Here is a 25866-nt window from a genome sequence, read left to right as displayed (position 1 = left end):
ACATGATTTCTAGCAAAGGTTTTGTGAAAAATGTAAGAAACACAATCTGGTAGTACAGGGATAAAGCCATACCTTCAGAAAATAATTACTTTTCACTACACCCATAATGTATGATTGCAGTATACAATATATGTTTGTACTAAACAATTATGGAGCAATATTTTTTGAAATAATCAAAAGTGGTTAATGTTGTTTAAAAATCTTACAAATGTATAAGGTGGCTATAGGGGGCCCTTTTACCCCCTATATATAGCTAGTCAGAGTAGGGGGAGCGGTATCTGATGGCTGAGAATATTAATGAGAAAAAAGAAAGATGTGCCTCAATCCAACAACCTACTGTCTACAACCCCAATGCACTAACCACTGGACCATTGAAACATACAAACAGTGTTAAATTAGATAGAACGTACATACTCGTCCCACATTAACAATGCAGGTTTTTAAAACCACAACAAATAGGTTCTCAGAATTTAAGCATGATTTCATACAATTTCCATCAAAGCAGGAGAACTTATTCGGACAACTAAGAATGATGCTGTCAGGTAAGGTTCCCCTGTATTGAATTAAATAAATAAAGCTGGACCTCAATTCAACAAACTGCTGCCTGCAAACCCAAGATACGGTTCCCCTACCGGTTTCTGTCTTAGGTTTAAACTTATATTGCTGAATTTTTATCCCAAAGATGGCACACCTTTAAATGCTATATTTGTGCAAAAAAAGATGAGGAAATGTATTCTGTCAACTGAAGATGATGCTATCGCATAAGGTTCCCCTACGTTTTAAAATAAAATACAATTTCAGGAAACTAGGGCCTGAACCTAGGACCTACACTCCACCACAACATAATTTGATGCAACCTTGTAACTGTAATTGGTTGGATTCTTTCCACAATATCGTTGCATTGTGCACACAATGAGATCATGTGGATGTATACTTATACTCAAAGCGCATTGCTGAACGCCACAAGCACCGATTTGGCCACGATCTGGAGGTTTTGTCGCAGACTTTGGAAATCCGTCTGCAACAGCAAAATCTGGTCTAAAATATCGTAGTGTGCTTGGCTTTAAGGTCACCATGAAAGGGAAGTAGTGATTGTCTTCTGTTCGGTATCTTGATAAGTGAAACAAGGCAAGGCAAGGCAAGTTTATTTATATAGCACATTTCAAACAACTTCTAAAGTGAGAAAGAGCTGGACATAATTTCATCCATTGCTAGCTAATTTGTTGGAAGTTGGCTGTTGCTAACAAAATGGAAGCTTAGCTGAATGCCAGCAAAAACACACCTTACTGTACCACCATGTTCTCCAATCTTAATTGGTAATCGACGCTATCTTTTCCCGGGCAGAAGTCTCCGAAAGCCCCGCCCTTGCGTTATTTCTCATGACAGGAAGTGAGTAGAGGTTTGGAGGGGGATGAGGTTATCGTTTTTGATAAAAGATTATGAGGGCACAGAAATTAAAAAAAGAGAAAATACTGTGTAATATATAAAAAAAACACTACATTCTTTTATTTAAATAAAGTTTTTAATTCCAGTTTCATGTTTTTTTCTGGATACAAATCAGATCGGTTTTTTAGATATTGTTTTTTTACGTGACATCCAAAACAAATAACAAAATAAATGAAAGATTGCGAAAATGTTTTATGACCTATATAGCTAATGAATACAATTGTATTGTTGTGTGTTCGTCACCTATAATGCACACGTTATTTATTTCGCACGTTTGTAATATTTCCTACATTTTTTCTATTTGGTTTATTGGTATTTCATTTGTTTTGTATTTCCTTATTCATGATGCTGTGAGAATGCACGCGGAGCCCCTCCTCTAATTGAAAGTGAATCATCCAGATATCTGAAGCCACGCCTTAAGCACGCGCACGCGTGTCCTGCAGAAAAGTGCACATAAGGTTAAGAAGTAAACTGTTGTGGTAGTCTGAGCTTTCTTTCCCCAGCAGCACCACTTCAGAACTGCGCCTGTCAACTCCACGTTAACTGCAGCCACTGCGTTCTTGAGGACAAGTGGGAGGAGCCGCTAAATCAACTTTCATATCTTATCATAAGAAACCAGCGCCCCAGAACAGCTACTCTTGTTTAGACAAAATTGGCCGATCCAGCCGAATCTGCAAAGTAACAGCGACACGATGGGGGATTTAATCTCAACTCATCTCGATGAGAGCAAACGGGAAGTCATCACAGGTAACTTTATTTCTTATGAACGTGTCTGTTAACATCTGTTGTGGTATTGAAAGAGACGTGTTGGATAACCAGCGCCGCTATGTGAAATATGGTGTTGCGAAAGAAAGTTGTGACGATAAACGGCTAAAGTAGTAGGGTTTTGGGAGAATAGTTTGCATTCCTCCTCAGAAGAAAACTTATGGGGTAATGAACTTTTTTTTCATCAAACCAAACAGAAACTTTATTGCAACGTGGCACAGAGTTTCATGTAAATTTAGAAGTTTGGGAATTTTCGCTACTTTAAAAAAACAGTGTGTGTCCATTTAAATGTGGAAGATTTAAGTCATGTATTGCTTTGCCCAGGTCTACAAAATGAATGTCAGTTTCTGAGCTGTTCAGTCTAACAAATTATGGTATTTTTAAACGAGACAAACAGTTTGAATTATATATACCGTTTAATCTTTGTATTCATGGTTTTTGGATCCTTGTGGCCTGCACCTTGAGAGGTGTGGTTGCAGGTTTCAGAAAATGCCTTGATTATCACAATACATCAAAGGGAAAAGGACAGCATATTATTGAGCACGCATTTATATTTTTTCAGATTAAACATTATCAATTTGTTCAAAACATATCTTTAAGAAATACTATCTCTATACGCAGCCTGTTCACAAATGTGACCCTGGACAACAAAAGCAGTCTTATGTGTCAATTTTTCGAAATTGAGGTGTTTACACAATCTGAAAGCTGAATAAATAAGATTTATATTGATGTATGATATGTTAGAATAGGACAATATCTGGCTGAGATACAACCGTTTACAACTCACGAATCTGAGATTGCAAAAAATCTGAATATTGAGAAAATCCACTTTGATGTAGTTAATCAGGGGCACTGTGGCAGATCATCCACTCACAAAATTTAAGATTTGATATATTTAAGGTAAAACAGTTTCAAAATATCTTCATGGAACATGATCTTTATTAATATCCTAATGATTTTAGGCATAAAAGAAATAATAATTTTGATCCACACAATGTATTTTTGTCTAGTACTAAAAATGTTCCCGTGCTACTTAAGACTGGTTTTGTGATCCAGGGTCACAAATTAGTAGATGAAGACCTATTTGGGAGTGGCACGAGACTAATGTTAATCTTCCATCTTCCCTTTTTCACATTTAAAAAAATGTCGCATATCAGATATGGAATCTTAGGAATGCATGGAGAGTGGTGCAGCAGTAGGGAGTTTTCTGGATGAAATGTCACTGTAACATTTGGATAAACTTTGAATGGCTGTGCATGTTCACTTTGTTAGTTTGTGTTTTAAAGTGGTGTAAATATTCCACAATGGACTATGACTGACCCAATGAGAACTGCGCTTTTCTGTAAAATGTGTAGGTCTGTTGGTTTAGAAAATATGATGGTTATTGTAGACTAATTTGTCTGTTGCTGTTTTGTTCTATTGTTAGTAAAAAAGTGTCAACCATAAAGTCCCAAGGATTCTCTTAAAATAAAACGTGTTTAGAATGGAACGTCACTTTTTTTCTTTGACTTCATGTTGTCTAGAAAATGAATGAGGTCATCAGCTCAAAATAGCGGGCGGGGTGTTGAATGGCCTCAGCACTTCCGGTCAACAAACAATCAGCTTTTTTTCTTAAATATTATTTACGTGTTGGATTTGGATGCGTGTGTAATTTAGGGCTTATGTTTAAGTAAAGTTTTACACGGAGTAGTAAAAGCCCCACACCAGTATATTGAGTATCTGGAGAAGAGGGGGTTCTTGCAGGAAATGCTTTACTGGAATGTTTGTCCTGTGGTAGGGTGTTTCTGGAGCACTAAAAGAGCTTAATATGAGGAACTTGTGTGGATGCACAATCCACACCATATGTGTACGAGTAGCCCTTTATATGCTTCAAATGCTAACTCATCCAAGTGAGCAATTCTAGGTCATCCACAGAATAGACTGATTTTTAGACCTAAATGGTGATCCTTCCAGAGTTTTTCTACAGCGTATGCTGAAGGCATTGGAATCAGATAGTTGGGTAAGGCTTTGAGTAAGGCTTTGTGGTATGTGTCTCCAATGATCAGGCAATGTAGGTTTAAATGGGAATTTTCCGTGATGAATTTGAGATTGACTCAATGTTGAACTAAGCACCATTGAGGCTCTCAGGACAATTAAAACAATGAAAGGACAGCATGTGTGAGGCATGCTTCATTTAATAACAGACCATCAGATAGCATGCACGTTAGATCACATGCGCTGTGTCCTAAGACAAAGCACTTAACAATTGCAACTAATGGCTCAAATTCTGTCTTGTCAGATATATTTACTCACCCTGTCATTCCATCCCTTCATCACTTTCCTTGAACTTCAGAACAAATGCAATGATTTTTGGGGGCTTTGAGGTTACAATGAGAGTGAAGAGAATCCTTTTCTTAAGCTTCATAAAAAGACAAAATCTTTATTAACGAACCCCACACGATTATATTGTATATTTATATATATATTTATATAAGAAAACCCAAACGACACTTTTCTAAAAGTGTGCCTTTAGGTTAGAAAGATCAAAGCCAAAGAAGGACACGAGGATAAAAAGAAAATGACAACATTTTTGGGTGAACTAATCCCACGCTAAAATACTGAATAGACTTGAGTTGGCCTATAAATATTGTCACAACAAAATCCATTAATTAAAAAGAACTAGATAAATACACCATGCTCAATAAGTATGGTAAATAATTATTGATGTCAAACCATTTAAGTACATTAAATAGAATTCACACCTGAGGTCGCAATGTGAGCATAACACATGTTTGTTATTTCATGGTAACCACATGTACATGTGCCCCTAAAATGCCTTTCAGATGGCTAAAGATGTTGCTCTTGTCTAAGGCAGCATTTCTACTTTGTTAAAGATAAATAGGAGTGAGTTAAACCTAGTGTATTCTACGAAACCTGGACTATTTCGTTGCATTGTACCATCTGACTTCGGACATGTCAACTAGTCAGAATCAAGAATTTTGTCATGGCTGCCTTCTTTAAAGAACCAAACAACATCACGATCAAAGAGCCTTGGGATTTCCTGCTGTGAGCTCTTCAAAGTGCATTAACTAGACAAGCATAAATGAAGCCAGAAGAAGAGTTTTGCTCTGCTCTCTCTCTTCGTCAGACAGCAAGAATCTGGCGGCCACAATCTTGGAAGACTCTCGAATGCGCACATTTGACATCATCCTCATGAGATCAGTATTGAGTGATCAAGAATTACCTACTGCAGGTCCTTGCATGAAAAGAATGATTGGATTATGTTAGCATGATCGAGTTCTATGTGATATAGGTCAGATTACAACCATTTTTGTGATACAGAATTGGATAATAAAGTGACACTGTCGTATTTTCAGTGTCATAGCTTCTGAGCCTTTTCATTGAAGTGACCACTGACTGTGGTAAAGTTAACTTGATTTTCTGAGGTTGTAATGAAATTAAGGCGAGGAGTGGCTTCCAGTCTCCAAAGTATCACATGAGACTCATTCAGCGTGTGACTCATAGCGCACACACAAACATGCACACACACATGCCCTGTGTCTTATGGTCTTTCCCAAACCTGTGGAAACTGTGAACTGTGCACTTGAAATAAATCAGCTTCTTAGTCTCTATTCCTTTTATTCAAAAACAAACATTACACGTATGTATTCACACACATCTTAAATAACAGCACATGCTGGATTCCACTAAACATTACATTTCTCTTCTCTGGCTGTAACGTTTGTGATCTCCTTAACAATTCAAAGGTCTGAGCTCACAGCTTTCCTACCCTGACTCTCACCCTGTCCCCTCTCTCATCTGAAATGGACACATTCCAGTGAAACTTCCTGTTTCTCTCCAACAAACCCCCCACCCTATGGCCTGTTAACCCACGACCTACATGTGGCTGGCTTATAAGTATTACCGTTATCATCGCAAGTGTATTCACTCTCTAATGTCCATTGTAAAACCTCACAAAACGTGAAGTTCACTAAATCCAATAAATAAAGCAGATAAGTAGTCCCGCTGTCCCAGAGTGAAAATATATATTTTTCAAGATTAATGCAAAAGAAACTTTCTTTGCTAGAAAAATGTCTGGCCAGGAAATTTGATTAGGAGCAATAGAATGTTCATTTTGCACTCTTATCTAATCCCTCTGTGAGACTTGGGCTTGTGATGAGACTTGAACTATGAAATGATATGAAACGGGAGTGTATCATCGTGGGATTTGACAAAGGATATTTGTTTAAGATTGATGATTGCTGTATCGGTGTGCAAACAATGAGTCAGTAAGAATTGCCCAGCCTTGTCACCTGTTCCCACCATCACTGACTCCTCTCCACAAATAGTTTAAGCACCTCATACAAGTCCAAATTTGAGTCAAAATAGGTGTGCCTAAATGTAATCCTATTTTGTACTTAAATGTAATTTATGTAAAGTGACAAATCTGCCAGTTTCATTAGCTGGTGAACATGTTTGAGTCTGCGGAAGATCATGAGGCATTGCCCACTATCTCCAGTATGACACTTCAGAATATTTTTTATTGCATTTAACCCAGAATGATAATTTTTAACCCTTGACAGCACTACACGCCTGTAATTGTTAATAAGCTTTAATAATTGAATGGACAATTATAAAACCTGTTGCGTATGATATTCATTTTACAAATATGCAAATCAGAATGAATGAAGTAATGTACACTCATGTGATAGTTGGCGACATGAAATAAGATAATCCAGGATCCAGTGTTTGATCCAGTATGACACTGTTAACAATTGTAAGATCATTGCAGATGGTCAGAGATAATTTCGGTCTGAGATAATAATGTCTCCTTTTTCACATTCCCCTCTGTTAAGTACTGCCTTCATGACTGCCTAATGGATTTAGCAGTTCATTTAATTATATATTCTGCCTTTATGGAGAAAGTGTGATGGATTACTTATGTATGGTTTCCCCGACCGGCTCTCAGTACACCAGAGACTTTTCGTTACAGCAGAGTACATCATTCTGATTCAGTGAGAACGTTTTGTAAAGTATTCCTGTGTGTAAATGGTGCACGGCAGGTCTGTTTATAATTTGCTGTGATGGAAACTTGGATGTTAATGGTACTGATGGTGAAGATATTTTGAAGAATGTTGGCAAGTAAACAGTGATGGTACCCGTTCACTTGCATTGGTTTTGTGTCCATACAATAGAAGTGCATGGGTGCCGCCGTTGTTCGATTACCAACCTTCTTAAAAATGTAGTCTTATGCAGGGCTGCACGATAATTTATTGCGATACCACTCAATCCTATTGTCATCGAGCTGGCTGCGATATGTAATGTGTAGCTTGTCTGTGAAGTATGGGTCTGCGATCAGTAGGAAATGCTGCTTGATCTAAAAGCATCGCGAGTTTGAGTCGCTTATAATGTGCATTTGAAAAGCAACACCTGTCAAACATGATCATTATAAATATTCTTTATTATGATAAAAAATACCTGACGTGGCTTGAGTAACAGTGATAAAAAGATGTCCCAAAGGCATTTCCTAGATTCTAGAACCCATCATGGTCTTCTTCTGCAGTGCTTATTTGGAGATTCCGCATGAGAGCGCCCTCTGGCTTTCAGATGCAGCAGCATTTTCCCGTACTTCACTCAAAAGCTGAGCATAAAAGTTATATTTATTGTCGGTTTATCGTGACAGCCCTAGTCTTATGTGTTTTGCAGAAGAAAGAAAGTCAGGCAGATTTGAAACGACAAGAAGTTGAGTAGGGATGACAGAATAAAAAATTTGGGTGAACTATCACTTTCAAGGGACAGTTTGTAGAAATTTCCGTTAGAGAGCGCACGATCAAAACAACAGCAATCGCGTAGCTTGATGACGCTGTGTAGAAGCGTGGAATGATGGGATATGTTGTCTTCAACTCCACCGCTGATGGTACCGCTGATACATCAATCAGACGGGAACGATAAATCATGTTAGCGGAAGAGGGAAAGTAATGAAGTTTTATAAATTTTACGTTAGATGAAATCATTTTGTTTCATTATAATGAATTATACCCGAGTAATGTAAGGTTTAAAACTAAATTGTTAGTCATAGATGTTACAGTAATCGTCCAATCCGATGGTGTGATAATACTGCACAGTTTAAGTGTTCCAATCAATCATAGTAAAAGTTATTTTGTACAGACCCACATCATTTGCAATAATGCTAGATGGACCGACGGTACAAACTACTTCCGCATCTGTCTATGACAGTGTCACGTGGTTGCTCCGTTACTAAAGGCGGTAACAAAGGGTAACGTGTATATGACGCCATTGACAGGCGACAAAACGGCCCGGTCCCCTGTCTACAATGGCGATTTTCTCAGGATTTAAAAGCAGTTGGAAACATTTGAGTTATTGTAAGTACTCCGCTGAACATTGGCCTAGTGGTTTTAGGATATTTTACTGCAAATGTCTTACAAACTGTACCTTTAAGCTGTGATTTATGTATGCATCATAATAACCACATAACCTAAAAAATATCACATAACTCTGCTTGACTCTTAATTTTGATGGGTGTGTCACCCAGTAAATGATAACAATCATTAAATCTCATTAAAACAATCGCTAGAGCGATGGTTCATCCAAAAATTAAAATTTCACATCATTTACTCACGTCAGATCTGTATGACTTTCTTTCTTTCACAGAATACAAAAGAAGATATTTTGAAGAATGGTATTGGTGACCAAACAATGGTGATACCATTAAAACCAACCTAAACTTTACAACAAGCTCTATAATTTATTGGGAAAGTTCCTTTGTTCCTGTAGAAACCACTTGTTGATCTGCTTGATGTGAAGGGCAACGCAGGGAAGCTCAAACATGCTAATCTAGTTTTCTGATTTGATATATGAACAACAGTGAGAATTGCTGTTAATGTTTAATGGCCATCGATTTGTTGCAAGTCTGCTTTTTATAGGAGAAGTGCAGAGTGTTGCATCAAGGGTTTACACTTGCCATCTGTATTTATATGATCATTCAAATTGTGTTTCGTTGTATTATTTATTGTAAGTGTATTTAATGCACGAACGTTTTCCATTTAAATTTTACATACTACCTAGTCTAGCTAACTTTATAGTGTTATATGCCAGCTCAGTCTCATTTCTCTTGATATATATAAAGTGATATATAACAGTCATTATTAATGCTTTGTTCATGACTGTGTTTCTCAGCACGTACAGGAGAGCTGATGGGAGAGTTTGGTCGGCTGTATGAGCAGCAGCAGTATGCTGTCGCTCTCTTTAATAAGATGCGCTATGACATTGAGGGTGGAGGAGGTCCTCAGCCACAGCTCTTGCACAGGAAGGTAAATCTTTTCTATTCCTCTTTTACAGCTCGTTTTGTTTCGTGATGCTGTCATTCAAAGAAATTACAAAAAGAAATAAAATAAGGGCATTTCACTAAAGACTAAATAGTGCTTGGAGTTAAACATTTACTGTTTAACAAAAATAGTATTTTTGCATTTTATTGCCACTACATGATGCTATGATTGATTCCCAGGGAATATACATGCCATTAAATGTACAACTTGAATGTACTGTAAGTCGCTTTAAGTAAAACCATCTACCAGAATGCATAAATGTTGAAGCATTAGATTCATTTTTTTCTGTAAAGCTGCTTTGAAACCTGTAATTGATTTGAAACAGCTCAGCAGAATGAGGGAATGTTTCTGTGTGACACTTCATTTAAAATGTAGGATTGCCTCGGTTCTCTCTAGAGTCCATACAGACAAACAGGTATATACATATGCATCCATGTCAAGTACTGTACATGTACACAGGCATGTTTGTCTGTAGACTGGTTTTGATAATGGACCATGACATACTGCTCGCACACTGGTTGGGATGAATAAACACGATTTAAATGTTTCCAGTTCTGGAGTCTCTGCATATGTTTAATTGAACATCAGCTTCTTACTAAACATTGAGGGACCTATAGAGCGGTAAAGTAAAATATCAGTTCTCTGTGTGTGTGTGTAGGTGCCTCTCCAGAATAAGTCCATCTTCTCTGGGGCTTTGTTCCAGTATCTTGAAGAAAACAAAAAATGGCGAAATCGTTTTCTTTTTATTCCTGATACCTACAACATCGACTATTTTGAAAACAAACAGGTAATGAAAATGCCCAACGTTCGACCAATTTTCATTCACGCATTCAAATCTACTGTGTTGATGATTTCTGCACTTTAGTTGAATTTGTCCAACATTTATACTGATCACATGCTGTTCACATAAACACTTTTAAAAAGGCAGCCACAGTCATTTTTTGATTCCTGATGTTTCCTTTCTCTCCTCTAAACTCAGGCTCATGACAGAGGTCTGCATCCTAAAGGCACAATAAACTGTGCTGGCTATAGGGTCCTGACCTCTATGGAAGAATACATGGAGCTTCTTAACACCAGCCTACAAGGTCAGTCGGAAAGAAAGCTGGGAAACCTCAGAGAGCACGGCACGTGCTAATGCACTATAAAGTGAACTTCTGCAAGATTACTAAACATCTTACAAAAATCAAACGTCACGCAATGGTTGAAAAATGAGATGTGAAACTTGACGATTTGTTAAACCACTTGTCACAGCTGTCATGTCCATTTCTGTTAAAAAATTACAGACTTTTAGCTTCTTTGTCATGGTTCGAGTTTGAACTTTTCCAATTCCATTATCAGTACTTTATTGTAACAGTTTCTTTAAAATATATTGTCATTTTAACTTTAAAATAGTTATTAACTTTTTTATTGAGATAGAGATGGAAAGAGTGAGACGGCTGCGATCTCTGAGCAGCTGTGATAATGCTGACTGGAGATCTTCTCATCAGGCCTCTTGTAAGTAAATCTAATGTTTTCCAGGTGTAAAAGCTAAAGTTGGCACTTCTCCATTCCTGAAATGTGCAACACAGTTCCCCCTCATTCTCTGGCACCCTTATGCACGTCACTATTGTTTCTGTGTGATGACCGAGAAAGAGCAGCAGAAATGGAACGCTGTCTTTCAGGATTGCGTCCGCCACACCAACAATGGTGAGTCTTATGTTTACATTTAAGCCTTTATCCTTAACATTTGTTTAAGCCTAAGTGTTCCTTGGGATTTGAACTCATGTCCTTGGTGATGTAATTTCCATGCTTTACCACCTAATCTAGAGGAATACCTTTTCCCGTATTGTGTTAAAACTTAAACTGTCCCATTCTGATTGTTACATTTAAAGACATCTATTTACCAAAGAGGCAACTCGAGTGGAACGCTTGGCACGGTTAGCGGTATTAATTTGTCCTGTTTGATAATAGAAAGAATTTTAGCGCTCAAGGCTGTAAGTAGATTCCGGGTGAGGTCATTGAGAGAGTTGTGCTGACACATTTCAAGCTTTGAGTGTTTATTCTATAGAGCTCTTGTAACTTTATACAGTACTTCAGCGTATGACTGTCGAGCATCGAACATTTCTTTGTTTATATGGTGGGGCAGTTGAAACACAATGTAGACAAACATTTCTTGTTTGGTTTTTATCAGGGATCGTTTTCAGACTAGACCGAGAATTCACAAATGCTTCTACATATATAAACTTCTTACTCTGTAATTTGCCCCTGGGTAAATATAGTTGTGGGAACGTTAATAAAGGTTCTTTGTTACCGTGAGACTTTCAGTCTTTCATTGGCTGAGTTAATGATTGAAAAAAGTGTCAAGATGCATAAACAAGTGTGCACTTGTTGCATTTGTTTATTTAAAGGTTTCAGCTACTGTCCTAGATATCGGTTACCTCACCTGCTTGACATGTTTGATAACGGCAGACTGGTTTTGGTTGACGCTTGGGCTGTCAGGTGGGCCAACCTGACAACCTGAAGAAAATGTTTTGTTGTAAGCATTGTGTGTCTTAAGTCCATATTCACTCTTATTGTGTGGTACTTTAATGTTTACATTTAAGGTTTTCTCATAGACCTCATATGTTGGCTTCTTTGGCTGCTTAAGTTTTTTTCTATGTGTAGTCCAGATTCCAGAGTGGTCACAGCTGGGGCTGTCAACCCATAATTCAGGTTAGACGGGATGCTGCTGAGAGTGAATGCATGCTTGCGGCGAGGGCAGTATTGTCCCCTGGGGGATTTAAGCGGCCATATGATATGAGTGTGTGTATGGTTGACGTAGTTGAATCCCTGCTGTGGGTAGTATGTTGTAAATGCAAGCACATCTGCAGGCTTTTTTGCCAAGAAAGGACTGGTTCGGTTCAAGTTAGGTTCTGTGTTATTCGTTAGTTTAGGCTTTGTAAAGTTGAGCTTGACTTTTTGGACATCACATAATGGAATCTGGTTGCATTACAAGTAGACTTCTTTCTTTGCTTGTTGCTAAAATGATAGCTTTTTGAAATGACAGTATAAAAAAACGGCTGGCACTTCTATTATGCAATTCTCTGTCTGTATTATTAGCGTTCTACAGAAGCACATATGTTCTTTGTTATTTAAGATGTATCTGACTAGCTCATTGGTTGAAAAGTTGTTTTGTGGGTATGTAGTTTATCACCATGGCAATTAAGATTAAAGAAATTGGTAGACGGGACGTGATTCATAAACCAACTGATGATCTCTTTTATCTGTTATAATGGCAGATACATGTAGGATGCCTCACCTTGTATCTGATCAGCTTTCATGTTCAGAAAGGTTAGAGTTAGTGACAGAAGGGTAGAATTAAGGTCTCATCAGCCTGCCAAGCACAATGTATGGCACCCTTTTCCAATGGACGTCAGAATAAGACTCATAATATTGTATAAGTATTGAAATACAACACTGAAGTTAAGAAGTACAATTTGTTGTATTACAACTGGTTAGGGGTGTGTTCATATCAGACAACAGATGTTCATTTCCATATTATTTTATTCTATCAATTACATTTATTACAATTATTTATTCATTAACAATTTATGTATATATGTTCTCCATGCATTACACTAAACCCATAACCTATATTGTTGCTTCCACCTCAGTTTGTAATTAATTAAGCCTGTTAAATACTTAATTTTTTTTAGTTCACTTTTTACACAATATTGGTTCACAATACAAACTTAAAAAAGATAGATTTTTTTCTATAAACTGTTTCATCTTATCAACATAAACAAACGTTACTGTGCATGCACACTTTTGTCACCCTGACTGAACTTCCGGTTCACATTCACAAACAATAAAGTGCCTTTCGATTATTTCGGATAACAATCAAAAGAAACCTTTACTTGGCTAAACTTGTTTCTCTAATATTTTGAAATTAGACTGCGATACCAAGCTCAACCGCTAGATGCCAGTGTACCATACAGTTTCTTTAAATGTCTCAAAACTACAGGACCCATTCAACAAATTGTTTATTTAATAAAATGAACAAACAACAAAATTCCACAAATCTTTTATTTAATACAATTATTATACAGTAACATAATAATATAAATTGATATTGACATCAATGAAAGGTGGAATATATGATTTGGTAAGATGCTAACTTTAGCCTCCTAGCACTGAAATCATGATCCCACCCTCCAAAGCCACACCTCCTCCGGAACACATGAATGCGCACAAACCAGAAGCTCTTGGATCAATTCCTATGAAATCATGTCTCATTAACCAGTGAGAACATGTTACAGGAACAAAATCACGAACAGACCGAGTGATTGGGCAAACGTCCTACGCCTTTCACATATAAAAATACCAGTATATCACTTCTTCATTGCTTTCAGGATATTAAGAGACCTCCAACCAGCCTGACAAAAAACTTTTCTGGACAGGATTGCCTACTCACTTTTTATATTTTATTTAAAGGTTAATATTATTAGACACTAACCAAATACAAACTAGAAGTTAACTATGAAACCGTCTATAATCAAATCCCTTTATTGTTACTCAACCATATACACAAGTGCAACAGTAGGTAAAAACCTTTGGTGGAGTTCCGAAAAATGACAGATATAAGACAAAATTGTAGATTACAAGTCACAAAAAATTACAATACGTTACAATAGACTTTCTCCTGTACACATTTATGCAGTTAACATTTCTGTACAAGTGTTTAACTATAGTATAACAAATGACATAATTTACATATAACTACACAACAGAAAATGAACACATAATGTGCATAGTGTTCAAATAATAATGACACATAATTTACATATAACCACACAGCAGCAAATGTACACACAATGGGCCTCATTCATGAAACATAAATATATGAGTAAATTCCAAGTAATTTGTGCGTAAAACAGACCTTCCCGAATACTTTCCTCTAGATTCACAAATACTTTGCAAACGTCAGATCTCATAGTAAATTGTGTGCAAGTTGATTATTTCAAATCATTTAAAAACACAACTCGCATGCACACTCTGGTTTGGCTACAATATATTGCGTGAATGCATAAATGATTATTAGGCTATATGGTTACTAATAAATGAATCAATTAAACCGTGTTCACCAAAGTGCTTTTAGCCAGCTAAAATAATAATACCTGGTGCTCTTAAAAAAACAACCAACTGGTGGCGCCTAAGAACGATTTGGAGGCTCTGCATGAGTGCGCGTTACTCCGGAGATGCGTTGGTTGCAGTGATTTAGAATATCGGCAACTGTTCGCTTGTTATTAGCATCTTATTTTTGAAGAATATTACTGAATATGAAAATATAGTAATAATATTAACTTCTCCATCGTTGTGTATGATGGTTGGTCAATGTTGTGTTTGTCCCGCCTCTTCTCCACTGTGATTGGACGGCTGTGTAAAAAAGGACAGTGACGAGCTGTGTATTACCCAGTTAAAATGTAAAAAATTATAAAAGACAAGGCAAAATAAAATCATTATGATACATGGTGCATCGAAACGCAGTGTCATCAGTTTGTCTAAAATAATACAGAACGTTACATGCAGTTTTACGCACTATTAACACGTGGTATGGAGCAGGCGTACATTTTGTTTCCGTAATAATCAACATTTTGAATCTGAAAATTGACATCAAAATGACTTAACAAATGATTTACACAAAAAACATTCTGCTCGTGTTTCTTGAATGAGGCCCAAGTTCTGCAATGTTTGGTGCATATTGTGATATTACAGTAACACAGTCAGACAAATTTATATATGGTCTTGAAATTCTTATTGGTTGTGCATGCTAGTGGGGGATAAAGTGTAGTGCTTATGAGTAGATTGTGGTAGTCAAGAGTTTTAGAGTCTGACTGCTTGGGGAAAGAAGCGGCTTTGGTTTGAGTGGTCCATGTGAACTCCTCTGTGACATTGACACCAAGTAACTTGAAACTGTTGAATCTCTCCACTGGTGCTCTGTTGATGGTTGACTCTGTTCTCTTTCTTTCCTCCTAAAGTCCACCACCAGCGCCTTGGTCTTACTGGCGGTTGTTGGGGTATGCAAACTGTAGTGGGTCAAAGTGAGGGAGGCAGAACAGAGCAGATGTAATCTTTAATTACCTTTTAAAGCATCTGCTGATGATGGAGGTAGCAAGTAACTTTGGGTTGCTTGGGGACAGGTACAAAAGTAGACGTTTTGAAGCATGTGGGTACGATGGACAAAGAAAAGGCTAAAGAATGTAAAAGAATGAAACTTAGATTAAATTAGTAGATTTCCAAAATGCTTACCATTTTAAATAATGTTTTTTTGTTTTACATGCCCTACTGCACAACTTGGACACCATTCCAGGTTAAATTGAACCTTCTGTATGTAAATTGATAAAACCTGAATAGTCACTAAAAATAAAAATAAAGAAAATTCTGAGACAGAACTCATGTTCCCTTGATGTTTTTTAATAAGCATTAATAAGTGGACTTTGTATCTTTTCATTAGATTAAGGTATGTCCGCACTAACAAAAACATTTCTTTGTATCTTTTATAACGTCTGCAGTTAATTAAATCAGCTAAACTGAAAACATGAGCTGTACACATGTCTTGCTATTAATATGGCTGTGGTGGGCATTGTCAATTTAGTTTTACTCCTGTTTCACACTGCACGCGCAAGCAGTGCGCAGGCGGAGCAGCGCGTAGGGAAAATAGACTCTTACGCGCCGCTTCTGCTCCGCAAGCACACACTGTGTGGTATGAATGCTCTCATCTGTCTACATGAGTGGCGGAAAGAATATGCGATCATAACAAACTGCTTATTAGTGTGGCGTGAAACAGGATTTAGTTTAAAATTTGCTCAACACAATTCTTCTGGACACCACAAAGAGCTTAATGTGACATATAACTTAATATAGCAAGTACACCGAGGAATTTGCATTGAACAGCCCCTCTATGTCCCAAAAAGTGTCTGAACAGAAAGAAAGGATGGAGGAACATGCTGTGTTCCAATGGGATGTGATATTCTTTGACCAGATTCCCAGAGGAGTAAACCAAAGCATGCATGAACAGAACTAGACCCTGGCAAGTCTCTGCATGTTTTTAGAAGTACATCATTACCATATAACTTCTTAATATGTGCAAGTTATGTGCACTCAGTTTGACTATGCAATTTTTTTTTCTCTGTCGACTTTGTGCATCTTTGCCATATTAAGCAATCTGTTCAGTCTGGTGGCTCATTAAAGTGTGGTATGTGACTGCAGTTTATTTAATTTATTTAACTTTCTCTGATCTTTTCTGTGGTGAGAGAGACTTCAATTTCTAGATCTACTGTATAAAGAAATATGACCGCAAATAACAGGCAGGTAGAAAATCCTGCAAAGATCAAAGTTTAACATTATTGTAGACTGCTTTACGACTATTCGATGAGATATTTTTAAAATAACTGTAGTCTGTGACTCAAGGCCAACAGAGATACACAATGTATGGGTATATGGTGTGTGTCAGTTTTAGGATAAGGTATTATCAGGCATCTTAACAGGTTTACATGCATGTTAATAAGGGTAGTCTAGGTGGTTTAAAGCATTCTCCAGTGTCCAGACGCACTGATATTTTTTTGAAAGCATATTGAATGTCACTGTAAAGCACTCAGAGTGACAACCTGATGGACGAACATGAGGAAATGACCAGAATAATCTGAATTCCTCAGCACTGAAACATGACTAGTTGTCACATACAGTGACATGATGAGTGAAGGCGATGATTTACACTTAAGAACAAACATTCAACTAATGTTATGTTTTTCAGTCGAGCATCAAGTTGTGCAAGTTGTTTAACTGTTTATTTTTGTCATAGTGATATTAGCACAGACTTTGTTAAGATTTTTTTAATAAAACACTCTTATTTCTTATGTTTTTGGATGGGCTTGAAATCAGTTTTCTGTTTATTGATGCTACGGCTGATTAAGCAAAATGTAACGTCAGTCCTCCCACTTTTGCATACTATCTCTGTGGTTCACCCCAAATGTTGATAAACACTCATGGCCATGTGTGCATGTACTTTGCATAGACTCCTGCAGTGCTGGACTTCCTGCAGCTCTCCTAGCCCCACACCCACCAGCCTGCTCCAACTTCCTCTCTTTGTAAGAGTTCAAGCGCTCTCTCTCCGTCTCTCTGTCTCACACCATCTTCCAACTTGCATTCCACCAACACATAACCAGTAGACACCCATCCAGGGGTCCATTAAATCAACACCGGTTCCATTGAAATTCTTGAACATCTCTTTGGTGTTTTCTTTTCACAGGGATAGCAAATTCTCATAACATTATTGAATAATTGAGAGTTCTTGAATTTTTTATTTTAATTTTTTAAATAAGTGTACTTCATTTGGGTCGCACCCATACAGAACTGGTATAAGCAGCTTTAGAGTGAAAAACTGCCACAGGAACTAAGAAATTTCAGCTACAATGTGTCATCAGAAAGTTTGTCTCTGTGAGTTCGCAACCCTCCCCAACACCAGATGACAAACTTGACTGTACAGTATATGTAGTTCTGTTCACACAACACAAATAAAGGCAAAGATTTGCATGACATCTTGAACACACCTAAAAACCCTCTATCCCACTTCAGTCATGTTACTAAGGCGGTGTTTATGAATTAGGGTAGACTGTTGAGAGGGTGACTAAAGCGACTACAGTGTTTTGTGGTTTAATGAAATAGTAATGATGTTGTGCGTGTTTTTGTAACCATGACCGCTCTTCCATTTATACTGGCTTTTTTTCACTTCTCTAAATATAGAGGAACTATCCAATGTAATGATGTAGTTTAATAAATTAGTCTACATAGTGCTTGTCTCTTAGTAATGTGGTTGATAAGCAAAACAAACATTTGTTATTATTTGCATGTCTTTTAATTGTCATGGTGTTGTTGTATTGCTCAGGACTGCCTGAGGAGTGTAAAGTTCAGACCCCAGCGTTCACAGACACAGTGCGACTCTATCGGCAGGCTCACGGTCACTATGGAACCTGGGACATGATGTGTGGAACACCTCCACAGGTAAAACACACAGAATTATGTTAAATAGAATTATGTATTATAATAAACCTGCATCTGGAAAGGAAACAAGAGTCAATGGAGGTTATAAAGTAATTGTAAGGGTTACAATAAAATACAGATAAAGATCAAAGCTAAATTGTTTCATAGGAAATGACCAATAGAGGAGTTTACATGTGTAGCGTCAGAAGAAGAAAGGAACCGTTTCTTGTTTGGGGCAAAAAGTTTGTAAAGGGCGACAAACCCATACTGTTAATCCACACAATCATATTTATATAACATAACTGTATGTACATTTCGGTAAATTAATTCCGTACTGGTCAATAATGTAAGTTACATAATATTGGTGGTACTTGATGCCGCCATTGTAATATGGGGAATTATAATTTGGCTATACAGTCTAGTTAGCTGGATTCCTAACAAAAAATATGACTAACTTTAGGTAAACATAAGCTAAAAACGATGTGCAATTTCCTCTTCTAAAGGGTTGGGATTAGTCACACTCACAATATGTTTATATAAGTAATATACAGGGATATCTTTCTTATCCTCTGATGTCATACAGTAAAAATGTCACTCTGGGATGATGGGAATGATGGAACGTGGCCTCCAGGTCACTACGACTTTGCTTTGTCACACATGCACGGAATGGCTGTCAGCAGAGTTTAAACATGGGAACGTGTTCCATTTTCTTCACTTTCTGATAGTTCAGTCCTTTTCTGATCGTCTTTACAGATACTTGCCAACCTGGTGATGGAGACACTCCTTCCTGAGATGAGAGACCTCATCACCCCCAAACTGAAGGGCAAGATGCATGAGAGACAAAGGAACTGGATGCTGGTATATTGATTCTGTCAGACTCTTGTTTTTTACAGAATTCTTTTTAGCCATTATTTAGAAATTTCCTTAAGTTTTTTTTCCTATTTTGTTTGTTTTCTGCATTTAAAGGATCAATATTTTTTAACAATCTTAAGAGATTTTTCATCTACTGTAGCACCACCAACAACAAGAAGTGTGTGTCTGAGCATTAAATACCTAATGGTGGTTGTCCAGATACTGGATGGTTTTGCAAATTTTTACTGAAACATTTCTACAACACTGTCTACATTGACCTTCTGTATTATCTTTGATAAGATATCAGATGCAGTGTACCGGCTGGTTCAGAGCCAAGCGCAGGCGCAGTATGAAGCAATAGTGCAGAGCTGTGAGGCAGGTCGCCCCCCACTGGAGACCACCATACGAACAGACATGGACCAGATCATCACTTCCAAAGAACATGTAACCGGCAAAATTAGAGGTCATTTTTCTTTTAAATAATCCCGGTGACGCATGGTTCGCAGTATGATCTTTCTTGATTAATGGCAGTGATTTATTAATCTTATTCCAAATCAGGTTTCTGGTTATTTGACTTTCTTGAAGTCTATTGAAAAGAGATTATGAAAAAGGCATAAATTATTTGTCACAGATTGTTATCTCCTAAAATGGTATTGATGTACTCTGATGACGGGATATAAAAACACTAAAATGCTTTATTTGAATGAGAAATAAAAAAACTAAATTAACATTGTTCTCATCCAAGACACAATTTATAGTCACAAAATGATGTATTTATCTGTGGTGACTCATGCTCTGCCATATTTAGTTAATATTTGTGCCAATAAAATTAAACGAAAAATTTACGCAAATGATGAAAATCCTCTTTATGATTAATAAACAAAATATGGCATGAGGGTTAGTAAATTATAATGGGGTTTTAATATCTGTAGTGTGATATTGCTTATGATTTGGATATGTTCATAGTTACTCATTCAATATGTAATCTTCAGTAATATAGGAATGTATCTGTTTGCCTGTAGCTCTTGTGCTGCCCAAGGCAGAGAAGCTTCTGAAGGTGAGCATCCAGCCGTACATCAGCTCCATCCTTGATGCGCTGATGGAACCCACCAGCAGAGGCTTCTTTGAAGTGAGGGACTTGTTCTTTAGAGAGCTGGTGGACATGAGCAAGAACCTCCTCAATGATGGCAACAAGGAAAAACTTGGAGAAGTAAGGAAAACATAAATCACATTTTGATTAATATTGAGACTCTTATAGCTTTTAGTCCTTGTCAGTTAGCTGTCATGACATTTGTGATCACAACTCTTTGGTCTGTGTTTTCCAGCACATGGAAAAGATCTCCATGCTTGCCTTCCATCCAGTAAAGATGCAGAGCTGCTATGAGAAGGTGGAGTCTCTGAGTTTAGAGGGACTGCAGCAGCGCTTCGATATCTCCAGCCCCTCTGTGTTTGTACAGAGAGCCCAAATCCTGATGAGAGAGGTCTGTCATCTTTGAACCAGAACAGTCTAAATAAAGTATTTTATAAACATGTGCCTCTATACCTGACAAACTGCTATTAACAGTAATAATATTTACTGCGCATTTGAGCAATTTTAATGTGTTTATATAATGGTGATTGAATTAAGATGGTTCTTTCAACTACAGCGGGTTTGAGTTAGGTCTTTTAGGGTTTAATAGACTTTTTTTAGATTTAAAATGTTTGTATGTATACATGCCACTTTCTGTTTTGTCGTCACAAGGTAAATGAGATGCCCTGGGGTGGGATGGGGTGCAGTACATGTAGAGATGTAAACCTCCTTTTGGTGACAAAATTAAATAACTGCATTTTATTGTTGTTTATGTCTGTCAACAGCTTTTGATGATTGACGTGAGAAAAAGACATCCAGTTTTACACTATGAACATTTTGTCATACATGGTTATTTCACCAGAATGACACATGTCTAGTTTTATGGATATTTTATAGAAGATAGATTAAAGGATACTTTCAGTACAAGACTAAACTTGTAAGGTAAATTAACACAACGGTGTTGATCTAACCCAGGGTTTTTCAAACTTGTTTGTCAAGTAACCCTTTACTTGAAGTAACCTACCTGATTTTAAGTAAATATTTTAAAGATTAAATAGCACATTTGCATGTTTAACTTCAAAAACATGGATCGTTTTTATCAGTAGTATTTTACATGAGTATTGATATTATTAAAGCTGTAAGATTTCTTTGCAAATAACAAAGTAATGGAAACAGCTTGCATATAACGGTTAGACATACAGATGAGTATACTAGAGTTTACAAACTCACGAACCACCAGAGAGACTCAAACCACAGTTTGGGAAACCCTGATTTAACCAGTTCGCACCTTTTTGTGTTTGCAAATACGCCCCCTTGTGTCAACTGTGTTTGAGTGAAAACTTTGTAATTTCCTAAAAACTAATTGTGTTGGCATGTGATTTTCTTTCTTTCTTCCTTTGGTGATCCATACCCATCTCTGAATATTTTGCATAATTTTACTTCCAGCCCTTTTGAAAATTTTCTCCATCTCTTTCATGTAGCAAATGGATGATGCAATGTACACGTTTGAACAGCTCCTGCACCAGAGTTTAGAAGAAAAGGAAGGAGAGGACCTATGTAAAACCATTCAGCGCTGCCAGGATCGCGTCATCAAGGTGAAACGAGACTTTCAATTGTTTTACATTTACGGTTTAATATCTGAAAAGGCCACTGTAGACATGCTAATTTGTACCTTTTTTGTCCTTAGAAATTTGACTATGACAGCAGCACGGTTCGGAAAAAGTTCTTCAGAGAGGCTCTTCTGCAGATCTTCATTCCCTACATGCTGAAACAGCTCTCTCCATCATGCTCTTCTGTAAGTCCTTATCTCTGTATTAAAAATGTTTTTTGAATCAAACGCCATTATAAATCACACTAGAAATGAAATGGTTGTGCAGGAACTTCCACGTTTCCAAGAGCTCATCTTTGAGGATTTCTCTCGTTTCATTCTGGTGGAGAACATCTTTGAGGAAGTTGTCCTTCACACAGTGATGAAAGATATAATGATGGGTAAGACACACACCTGCTTTCAAACCATGGATGAAACAGTTCTGTCTTTTTTTCTTACTGTAAATTGTTTTCGTCCCAATTTGAACTCATTCAGTAAATTAATGATTTCTAAGTGAATATTCCAAAATGTGTGAACGCAGTGGAGCTTTCAAAAACATAGCTCTGCCCTTCTAGGTGTACAATCTAGCATGACAAGGCGACGTTAGCTTAACTAATGTGGTGTTTTTTTTTGTCTTGCCGATAGTAGTTTGTGGCTGTTTTCAACAAACCTCCTTTTAAAAAAGTATTTTTGCATTTATTTTTGAGAAAACTGGTGTGGAAATTAGAAAATGCATCAAATACAAAACAAGATATAACATTTTCCTTTCAACGAAAACTTTGTCCCAATTCCCAAACCCCTGCATTCATGTAGTTTAAGTCCGTAGAAAAGGTTGGTACATATTTTTACATTTTGAAGTATTTGTACTTTTACTAAAATGTTTTTACTATGGAACAAAATTACTTTACTACATTATAAAGCATTTATACTTTTTTACTCGAACACATTTCCTAAATACAAGTTGATTTGTTTTATCATTAATACTTGAGTAACATGTACGAAACTAGTAGTTTTCCTTAAGAAAGTACTAGATTTTACATACTAATGTATTAAAGGTGTAAAAACATGTAAACATGTATTTTATAAAATGTATTGAAGAAAATTATTTGAAGTATGTACTGTTTGGAAAAGAATGTGAGAGCGTAGCAAAAAGTCTTGGTCTTCTACTAAAAATCTTCCATGTAGTTTTTCCACAGACACCTCTAACGGGGTCATCTTATCAACATGTCTGGTTGTTTCTTTGTTTCCAGCTGTAAAAGAAGCAGCTGTCCAAAGAAGACACAACCTATATCGAGACAGCATCGTTCTGACCAATAGTGACCCTAATCTTCACCTGCTGGGGGAGAACTCTCCCATTGACTGGACTGAAGAGTATGGAGGAGGCCAAGAGGAGATGGATGGTGGAGATGTTGGAAAAGATGGAGAAACTCCAAAAAGGCGGAGAATAAAGCAAGTGGTCTCCATGATCCAGCTAGAGAACAACGCCTTTGTTCTGCCTAACGAATCATGCCTGGAAGTGCCTGGAGTAGAAGACATTCCTGAGGAGGAGACAGAGAGACGTACAGACGCCTCAACATGCCAAGGGTCGCTGAAGCAAGTGCCCAACGGAACCAAAGAGGATGTGAATAAAAATGAGGTTGAGGAACAACCAGCTGTAACGAATAAAACAACATTAAAAGAAGAAATTGATGTCACGCAGGTGGTGGTGGAAGAAACATACATCATAGAGAGTGCCATACAGGAAATAGAAAATGCAGCACTGGAAGAGAAACATGAGTGGGGTGGAGCAGTCAAAGAGGAGAACGTTGCAGAATCATCACCTTTAAAAGAGGAAACTGCAGATATTAGTGACAAGGAGGTTGATCTCACCCCAGTGTGTCAAGTTGAAACGCCTGCATCAGGCATAAAGAAAAATGCACCTTCAACCACAGAGGAGAAGCATTCGGGTTCACTATTATCAGACCAAAAAGAGACGAATCACATTACCGAGAGCACTAAAGACACCCATTCAGAGACTGACTACATCTCTCCATCACCCCATGACGACAGCGGATTTCAATCTCCCGCTAATGAAGTGGAAGGGGAGGAGCCTCAGACAGGAAATGAGGCATGCAATGACTCTGAAATGGGGGGGGACACTGGAAAGAAAGAAGATGCACATGTGGATCACCAGTAAAATGGGAACTATGTATCTTTTAATTTTGTTCATTAATTGTGAATGTTTTGTTTGTGTCTGAAAACAGTGAAACAATATATAAATTCCACATCTTTAAGACATGGCACTTTTGCCTGTAAACACACTAATGTCTCAAGACATTTGCGAACTATTTTTTGTCGTTGACATTCCTTGTATGCACATAGTCACATTGTCCTTAATGCACTTAAATGAATCGCCCATAGAAGTGTAACACATCACCTTTCAAAATGTCTTTTTTTCCAGTCAACTTTATTTGATACCTCTGTTCTTTTTTTAGTTCCTTCTCTCATTCCTACAATCCAGCCTGTGCTGAAGAAAAATGCCTTTGAGCTTGTGGAAACTAGCCACATTATCCTCTATGTAGATAGTATATGGTGCCTTATTTGATTTTGCATGTTGCTTCTGCTAAAGTTAGTGATAGCTGAAGTAAAACAACATAAGCCATTGAAATTTGTGTTCAATGAAGAGGTTTGTTGTATTCTTTTTTTATTCATTTATTTTGATAAAGAAGTGAGATCTGTCATAAACAACTTGCTGGAACCTCCAAGTAACCCTACTTAGCACTGGTGCACATTGGTGCAGTATGATTTAAGAAACTCTGCTGTCACTTATTGGAATTACAGAAGTGGCTCCATCGATGTTTCTAAACCGGTTGGGTAAATTCACACTGTAACTGACAAGTTTTTCATGTGGTGCCCCTCTTCTATTTCATTGTTCAATCTTTGGATGCTGTTGATTTACCTTTTTGTTCATCATTGTTGATCGTATGACATTTTTTTGTAATACTTGCACTGTAGTCATTTTGTTCTGCAGTTGTCATTGGCCAAAAGGTTGTATAAGATGTTCTGTGCAGGTGACTGTTGTAGATAGGATTCAGTGGATGACGTCCATTCAGGTATGAATGATTTTAGTACCACTGCTAGGTAACCAAAAGTACATGATATGTTTATATGACAATCAGTCAGATTAACGATGTGCAAAATGTGTCATAAGTAGTTTTATCTGGCTGTAACAGTACTTTGCGTATTGCTGTTTGATATGTTTTAAAGTTTTATCTATGGAATAACATAACCCGTTTATGAATACAATTGAATATTTGTATTTATTAGTTACAGCGCTTGGTACTATATTTGGAATTTTTATTTTACCCTTTTAACTTGCAAATATTATAGTCTTTTTCAGTCCATTGTTATTCCTTGGAGAAGAATAAATTTATAAACGGACAGTGTATTTTTTAGAAATGTATTTATTTTTAATCTCATAGTTGGAGATTATAACTGCAATGGAATTGTTGTTAGATTTATTGATTACCCCACTAGAGGGCAGTCTAATACTCCGTGTTCTTTAGCCTTCACACCATAGGCCTGTATTTTATTGTAGGCAAGTTTTCTTTAGTCTAGTCTTGGTATTATTTTACTTTTAATACATTAAAATTTAATTAATAGAGAGCATGCGCATCTATTTTAAACGTCGATGTTGAATAAAAAAGCTAATTCTTATGGTTTCCTTTACAAATAAGATTCCATGGCGTTCTACTTGGTTACCTTTCAACCATGAAATAAAAGCCAACACAGTAAAGACATGCTACTTTTCATTAAAATCAGATTATACATTAAAAATATTGGTA

General features: G+C 37.1%; 1 protein-coding gene across 1 annotated transcript; it reads left to right on the top strand.

Annotated features, from left to right (window-relative positions):
* Positions 1 to 1900: 1900 nt before the first annotated feature.
* On the top strand, positions 1901 to 25469 carry niban2b (niban apoptosis regulator 2b). The gene is made up of 14 exons (XM_056746935.1): positions 1901 to 2193; positions 9388 to 9521; positions 10195 to 10323; positions 10516 to 10621; positions 11055 to 11222; positions 18439 to 18554; positions 19287 to 19391; positions 19686 to 19848; positions 20408 to 20595; positions 20711 to 20866; positions 21936 to 22049; positions 22142 to 22249; positions 22332 to 22443; positions 23293 to 25469. The coding sequence occupies exons 1-14, from the start codon at positions 2139 to 2141 to the stop codon at positions 24216 to 24218; spliced, it is 2580 nt and encodes an 859-aa protein (XP_056602913.1). The 5' UTR covers positions 1901 to 2138; the 3' UTR covers positions 24219 to 25469.
* The last annotated feature ends 397 nt before the right edge of the window (positions 25470 to 25866 follow it).

The sequence above is a fragment of the Triplophysa dalaica genome, chromosome 4, assembly GCF_015846415.1.
Source record: "Triplophysa dalaica isolate WHDGS20190420 chromosome 4, ASM1584641v1, whole genome shotgun sequence".
Lineage (NCBI taxonomy): Eukaryota > Metazoa > Chordata > Actinopteri > Cypriniformes > Nemacheilidae > Triplophysa > Triplophysa dalaica.
The sequence above is the reverse complement of the archived record's forward strand: the minus strand, read 5'-3'. Positions and strand labels throughout refer to the sequence as shown.